At 42.8% G+C, this 8,135-nt stretch overlaps 1 protein-coding gene across 1 annotated transcript; it reads left to right on the top strand.

The window, feature by feature from the left end:
• The first annotated feature begins 1,316 nt into the window (after positions 1–1,316).
• Positions 1,317–7,870, top strand: kiaa2013 (KIAA2013 ortholog). Its single transcript, XM_085444118.1, has 3 exons — positions 1,317–2,691; positions 3,197–4,050; positions 6,508–7,870. Exons 1-3 carry the CDS (start codon positions 1,734–1,736, stop codon positions 6,556–6,558), a joined length of 1,863 nt encoding a protein of 620 aa, XP_085300244.1. The 5' UTR covers positions 1,317–1,733; the 3' UTR covers positions 6,559–7,870.
• Positions 7,871–8,135: the final 265 nt, after the last annotated feature.

An 8,135-nucleotide genomic window follows, 5' to 3' on the forward strand; every position in this document is an offset into this window, starting at 1 on the left:
ACACATTCATACAATGAATAAGGTTTCTATAAAAATTACACGCGGTGTAAGAAAAACATTACAACATACAAATAAATGTTATATGGAAATCTGACATTGTTTCAAAGCATAGTAATAAAATGTTAATTAAAAAGTCAGAATCTGCAAAGCTGTCTTGGTTGATTTCAAAAACTCTGCGCGCTTCACTCATCAGTAAATTAGGCTCATTGGTCAGATCAAAGCTATCCCCTGGTGTTTCAGTGGCTGAAGTAACACTCACTGTAATGACTTTATTGACGGTCTGGGAGGAGTTCGCGGTTGTGGCCGTGGGGTTACAGTCGGGGGGATATTTCCAGTTGGTGAAAGTCAGGCAAGCAATAACTTCCAGTCACTCGGGGTCGCTGGAGTTGAGCGGGGGTGGGATATCCCCCCACAAACAGCTGTTTCACATGGATCAGGTTAAACCCAGGCCTCCTCCACTCTCTGGAGGAGAGCAAAGTGAGAGCCTGCTTTTCTGAAATTGCTTTGGGGTCGCACCGTGAGTCAGAGACATCCTCATTTTACCCACACTGGCTGCTGTGTGACTTGGGGATCCTTGCTCAGGTACGACCGTCTCACGCTAAGGTAGAGTGTGTGTAAGTCTGACTTTGATTTTCTTTGTTTGGATTAAACAAACACAAATGAAACGAATCAAAGCCAACGAAGCACACAGCCTCCAACTCCCCCCATCTTCACTGCCCTCTGTTGTTACAAAAGCACCGATTTAATCAAAAATAACCTTCTTTTTATGGTTCAACACATTTAGTCTCTCTCTCTCTCTCTCTCTCTCTCTCTCTCTCTCTCACACACACACACACACACACACACACACACAGGTCACCAAAACAGTTTCTAAAAAGATGACATTTTTGTCCAAAAATTCAACTTTTTTTTCTAAAAATGACAACAGACCAATATGAATTATTCCATCAGTTTAATTTCTATCTCAAACATTCTGTTCATCAACCTAGTCCATCTCCCCTATTTTCATTTTATTTTTTGGGTAAATGATTATTGCTGAGGTATGAAATATCATAATTTTATGATATTTATAAAAATGAAGACTCGTGTTCCTTAGTCGAGACCACCTGACATGTTCTCTCTGTCAGTTCAGACAGACAGTCGCTGTTATGGAAAGTAAACGCTGATCTCCTCTCCCCTGACTGCAGCTGTCGTTATTCATGTTGTACCCAAACATCAGCAAGCATAAAGCACCAGTAACTCCACTTTGCTCTGGCCGGAGATGTTGAATGATCAGTTCCGCAGGGTTTTCCTGTCCAGCGCTGTTTGTCGTAAAGTTACTGGTTTTTGCGACAGTTCCGGTTGTTATGTTTGCCGATCTTTTTTTTTTTTTTGCCGATTTGCTTTACGACATTTTTGACAAACCAGAAGTGTCAGCCTATGGCAAAGTTGTTTCTGGAGAGAATTGTTTTAATTATTTATTCGCTTTTTTTCTAGTTGAAGTCAAACGGAGATCTTGAAGTCTCACTTCTGAGGATACGAGAGAAGCTTACAATGCGAGAAGCGTCCGCACATTTTGTGCAGCTTTTGTCCACAGTGCTAGCTAACGAGCTCATTTAGCCTGAATCCTGTTTGTCAGCTTTCGTTCCTGGAGAAAGTACGAGCGAAATTCCATGTGAGACATCCTCGCGTGTTCACCCCGAGCCCTCTGGGTGCTGTCCTTAGCAGACTCACAGCCGGGTTTTGATCGTAAAATGTGGCTACAGCAACGACTGAAGGGGCTACCAGGCTTGTTATCAAGCAGTTGGGCGAGAAGACTCCTTATAGGACTGTTGCTCTTCCTCATTTTCTATTGGTACCTGGGAGCCGAGCGAAGATGGAGGTTATTCGGTGGCTCGGCCATGCCCGGAGGGGCGGCCGGCCAGTGTCTCTTGACTGAGATCTACAGGTGGAGGTCTCTGGTAGACCGAGGAGAAGGCATATACAGCACACCTCAGGAACGGCTAGACACGCCTTTTGTAACTGGAAACGGCCATATTCTGATTGATATTGAGTCTAACAAACTTTGGGTAGCCTCATCCTCACAGCCTGGCTCGGCTCCGGTACACCAGACTGAGTACTCTCCCAGAGTCACCGTCAGCCTGGATGGGGCGCTGGCCGAGGCTGAGGCTAACATGCTGTGGTTCCGGAAGGGATCGGTCCTGTCAGTCCGCTGCGCCTCACCAGCCACCCTGCAGTCAACCCGAGACTGTGTCACTATTAGAGAGGAGTTTATTGCTCATAGAAGCAGACCTAACGTATTTCTGCAGCGAATCCATATCAACAATCCCTCCGATAGGGCGCTTAACCTGGACTTATCGTCTGGAAATCCCTCTTTCGGTAGCAAGTTCTCCACCAGTGTGGAGAAACTGGAGGACAGAGAGGTAGTCCTCTCCTCTGGCAGGGTGCCGGTGGAAAAAAATAGGATGGTTCTGGTCGTGGTGGTCACCAAAAAGCTAAGCAGCAGGATCCATGTTTTGGCTAAGTCAGAGCACGTAGACAACATTGTGAGTGTGGTGTGGACCTCAGAGTCCATCGAGTCCTCAATGCTGGAGGAGACCTTCAGCGCCCTCAAAGATGGAGCCAAAAAGGAGCTGGAAGAGTTGCTGAGGACCAGTGAGGATGACCTGGTCAAACACCACCAGGAAGCCTGGAGGGAGCTCTTCATTTCAGGTGAGGAGTAGCAGTAGCTGGCTGCACCAAAAGCGATCACAGATGGTGTCACTGTACAGCCATAATGCAAGCGTGAGAGTAAGCAAACCTCCTTTAAAGCTAAATAAAAACAGTGCAGTGATTTGCAAGTCGTCCAAAGGTGAAGCTTTTTTTTTTAAGTTAGTAACTATTGTGTCTGCCTATAAAGACCCAGTTTAGTGTCTGTAGTTTTTTATTGGCAGTCACAAAAACACAACATTTGTTCCCATTTCTTTAGTTGAATCTACAAAAATACCAAAAATAACACAGAAGTAGCAAGACTAACAAATGAACTGAATCAGCAGCTACCACTGGAATAGGATGTGAGTGACCCTGTCTTTAATTTATTAAAGCTTCCTGTCAGCCAATAGTGTCTCTCTGTGTACAGTTAAATGTATTTTCAATAGCTACTTTCACCTGCTGTGTTATTCAGAAGGGGCCCAGGGAGTCATGTGAAGCTATAACTCTGCTTTTTGTTTCCATTCAGGTATTGAAATGAGGAAGATCATCGACTCCCACACGCCATCGAGCCGCACTGTGAACACCACCCTCTACTACATCTTGTCCTCCTCCGCGGCTCCGCTTCTGGACCAAAGGTTAAATGGCGAGGAGCGCGCCAGTCTCGAATCCAGTCTCAACTACGCTGACCACTGCTTCAGCGGCCACGCTACCATGCATGCAGAAAACCTGTGGCCTGAGAGAGTAAGCAGCACTGCTCAGATCCTGCAGCTGGTCACGCTGTGGACTCTGACTTTGCACAAAAGAGGCTGCAAGGTGTTGGTAGCTGCTGGGGCCCATGGAGTCATGCAGGGCATGGTGCTCAGCTTTGGTGGCCTTCAGTTCACAGAGAACCATCTTCAGTTTCAGACCGACCCAGACGTGCTGCACAACAGCTACGCATTGAGAGGCATTCACTACAACCAGGACCTCATCAACTTGGCGGTGCTGTTGGATGTGGACGGAAAGCCTTTTCTCCACGTGTCGGTAAAGCCGCAGGAAAAGCCGGTGAAGCTGTATGCCTGTGAGGCCGGCTGCCTCAACGAGCCCGTGGAGTTAACCTCAGAGATCAAAGGCCACACCTTCCCCGTCATGGTGACGCAGCCCATCACGCCGCTGCTCTACATCTCCACAGACTTGCGGCATCTGCAGGACCTCCGCCACACTCTGCACCTCAAGGCCATCCTCGCTCACGAGGAACACATGGCCAACAGGTACCCAGGCCTGCCCTTCCTCTTCTGGTTCAGCGTGGCCTCGCTCATAACTCTCTTCCACCTTTTCCTGTTCAAGCTCATATACAACGAGTACTGTGGACCCGGAGCTAAGCCTCTCTTCAGGAGCAAGGTATAAACAGCAGAGATGAAGCAGAACTGTTCTCTGCTCGAGTGTGTGTGTGTCGCTGGCTCAGTGCTCTCTCTGTGGGATGGGTTCTCAGTTTTGACTTTAACCTTTTCTGTCAATGAACTGTTTTCTAAACTCACATGGATCGTTTTGGCATAATGACATTACACACCTCTCCTTTCCAGCTCTTTCTACAGTTTTTGTTTCATGTTGAATGACTTGATAAAGATTTTCACTGCACATGTTTACTCTAAGAGGCTGAAGGCAAAGTCAGATCTCAGTTAAAAGCAGAGTAGCAACAAAGAGTAGCGTCCTTACAGAGTTGCAGTAAATCATTTAGTCTGCAGTCCTCTTAGCACATCTGTTTGCACTTCATGTTCGTTGTGGAATGTAAAACATTGTTGATTACAATGGTGAAATTTTGAGCACAAGGGGCTACTGTTTCATTATTTTTCTCCTGCTAGCTTACCCATCAATCCAGGCTGGTGTCTTAATCGCCTACAATAGTGAGTTTTATGGTTGCTGTCAGGTTAAACAGTAACAAAAAGTCGGGAAATTAAAAAGAATAGGAAAAATGAATAAATGTACAAACAGATATCTGTGCTGTGATTTTGCTGATCAAACCTGGATTTAGTAAAATTGGTTTAATGTTTGAAATTGAAACCATGTGATCTCAGTTTTCTCAATTCTTTCTCAACTTTTCAATGTCAAAAATTCGGAGCTCCTTTTCCAAATAATCCCTTCTTTTAAAAATTGGCTTAACATGCCATGTTTATTACCCACATTCCTGTAGTGATGAACGATCTCTGAATGAAATGAAAATGATGGTTTCATTGTTCTATGACACTGAACAGTCCTCTTGGAGAGTTGTCCATTAGACAGGACATCATGTGTTTTAAATGTGGAGCAGCAATAATCAAACAGCCTCCCACATGAATTCACATTTAAAAGGCACCTTGACTGAATGTGTGCACAGCCTGTTATACTAACATTAAGACCTGATATAATAATAACAAGCCGCCATTGTTGTTTAAGTTGCATTGCAGTCTGGGTAATTCAACAGATGGTTCAAACTGAGCTGGAAGACATATCTGACATTAAAGCAAGGCGAGAATGTCAGTGCAGCCACTGCTGCCCTGCTGAGAGGAAGAGTGGTCATCATTTTATGATCACCTTATACTTTATACACCAGCTGATTGAACTTGGCTAAACCTCTGCAGTTATTGCTGCCTCTGTGATCAGGGTCGTGATGAGTACCAGTTTGCTTTCAGGAACAGGAACTGCGGCTGTGATTGGTTTACCACCCAGCAGGAAAGCATTTCTTATTTTTCATGTTTCTCAGACTATTCAAGGGTGTTTGGACTCTATCTGCCATTTGTCTGCTCTTTTAGGTGATTCGTACCAAGAACACCACAGTAAGTGTTGTGGGTATTGTCTTCTTCCACAATCCTTTCTAATAAGAAAGAGACCAGTGTCACTTCCCCTGATTCCTTTCAGCTTGAAATCAAAGCCAAAAGTAGCACACTGTGCCATGTTTTATACTTTGTGTAACCTGTTAAGTGGCAGTTGATAAAGACTGCTCTGAAGTGCCATCAGTTTACATCATTTACCCAGAGTGCATTGCTCATGTAAAGTAATTATAGGGTATATGTGTCAAACATTGAGGATTTTTAAACCAGTGACAGGTACTCCACAGGTTAGTGCTTTCATTTTGAAAAGCAGTTTTATGCTCCCAGTATAATGTTTGACTGAAACAAGTTCATCAGTTCATTTTGGAGTAAACCATCGGCCCAGAAACGCTCTGTTCATTAACAATACACAACAAATAACAGGCAGTCACAGAAAACACGAGCCAGCGTTAGCACCGCTCCGATAATGAAAGGAAATGTTAAACTGTGAAATCTGCAAATCGGTATCCTATCGATCTGGAATATGTAGATTCTCTCATTTTATTTATTGGTTTGTAGACAAACCTAAGTGGAGACAAATGAAAGGCTAACGTGTTAGCTCTGCAGTCAGGTGTTATCGGTATTTCAGGAGAGCTTTCTTTGCTGTCTGATGGTGTCTGCTCATTTCTTTCTTCCTCGTTTCTTCACGTTTTCAGCACAACAAACAAACACACATCAATTTGGAAGCATAAAATACCAAAATTGGACATTTGCAAGAGAGGCAGGTTAAACGTTTCTCAGATCAGCATGAACCGTGTGCTTTCTTTGCCAGGTCTCTTTCTGCTGTTCCTTTCCCCCTGCGTTTTAATGATGTTTTATATCAAATCACTTAATTAAATGATGAGAAATATGTGGATTTGTCTCTGTCTCTTTTTTTTCCCCTGCTGCTCTGTGATATGTTCCTATGCTTTGGTCGGGGTCCTGTCACTCTCAGCATGTCTGTTTTTCTCCTGGGTGGAGTTGTTGGGTTGGGGTAGCCAGCTGTTTTAACCTTTCCCTCTGACTTCACCAGGTGACCAGCAAACATGAGGATAACTGCCATGACTCCTTGGACACTGAGTGAATGCTGCAGCTGTGTGATGCACACACATGTGGTCCTGCTTGAGCTTGGGGGGGGGGGGGTATTAACATGGATGTGCTGACCTGTAAGTCACAGTCGTCATCTGCTGCAGAGCGCTCCTGTAAAACTAACTGGTTAAAATGGAATTTAGTTTATTAACCCAGAAAATAGAGCTCATAAACCCAAAGCATGATCCAGTGATCCAAAAACTAAGTGAAAGCAAAAGTTTAGTACTAATCGTCAGTGTTGGTTAAAGTGACTGTGACTAACAACAAGGAAACTCAAATGAAGATTATATATATATATATATATATATATATATATATATATATATTTATTTCAGTTATATTATATTTCAGTTTTTATGACCAGAGATTGTGGCTGTTTGACCAAACCTCTGGTACCAGCTTCTTAAAAGTAAATGATAAGATTTAAGCTACAGCTGAGTCAGTTTACCTGAGTTTACATGATTCTTGCATTTTTCAAATAATTCTGGCACTTTAGGTTTTGTTTGTCAGTAATGAGACAGAAGACATTCTATTGAAAAGGTGTCGAACAGACATTTTTAAGTTCAAATGGGGATGATGGTAGACATTTTATTCATCAGAAAAGCTGTTAGGTATCATGTGCAATGTACGTGTTTCTAATAATTTAATAATAACTTTCATTATAATAATTTCTAAGGGAAGCATGTAGAATATGGAAAGTACTGGTCCCAACACACAATCCTGCAGAACTCGTGCATGAGGAAAAATCATCATTCAGATAAATGATGTATCAGACAGATGAGATTAGACCAGCACAACTATTTTAATGCCAACAGTTTATTCTAGTGTCTGCACAGAGCTCAGTGTCAGAGGCCATGACAACATCATTAGTAACTTGTAGCTCTGCTGTTTTCTATCTTTACTGAAGCACTTCAAAAACAATTTGCAACTGACTATTTATAACAACTTTAATAAAATAAATAAATCGAAGGTTAGAATTGATTTCAGAATTTGCAAAAATACTTGTATCAAATAAAGGGTTTTAAAAACAAAGCAAACTCAGTTTATGTGTGTACACATTTCTACTACTTTTAACAAGTTGCAAAAAATGTTTTGTATTTTTCAACTGAGGTTCTTACGTGAGTGTATGTTCATGAACACGTTGTAGCCGAGAGGATGTGAAGCTTTTAGTTTCTGTTGTGTGTGCCTTATAATGAAGAAAGAAGCTAGGGTGATTTCTGATCGTGTAAATTTAAAGCAAATGATTTTTTGTCTTACACTGGGGAGAATAAATCACGAATTATTGTGAGAAAATATTGAAATGTGTTCATTTTTTCTCTCTTCTTTCATCTGGGACCCATCGGACCCAGTGTCGGCTGAATGAAACAGAACTAATAGGTGAACAAACTGCACATAATTTACTCAACAACGATTTGGCAGCGTTGTTAACCCAGGATTATCTACATGTCTAATTTGGCAAAGGTTTTACACTTCCCAATGCAACCCTCCTGATTTACCTGGGCTCGGGACCAACATTAGGAATAAACTGGTTTGGCTGGTTTCCAAGCAGCCTATATCAGCTTCAGGGTCAAG

Source organism: Copadichromis virginalis, linkage group LG20 (genome assembly GCF_057382275.1).
Source record: "Copadichromis virginalis isolate Kocher_CV1m ecotype Utaka linkage group LG20, C_Virginalis_male_GT1.1, whole genome shotgun sequence".
Classification (NCBI taxonomy): Eukaryota; Metazoa; Chordata; class Actinopteri; order Cichliformes; family Cichlidae; genus Copadichromis; species Copadichromis virginalis.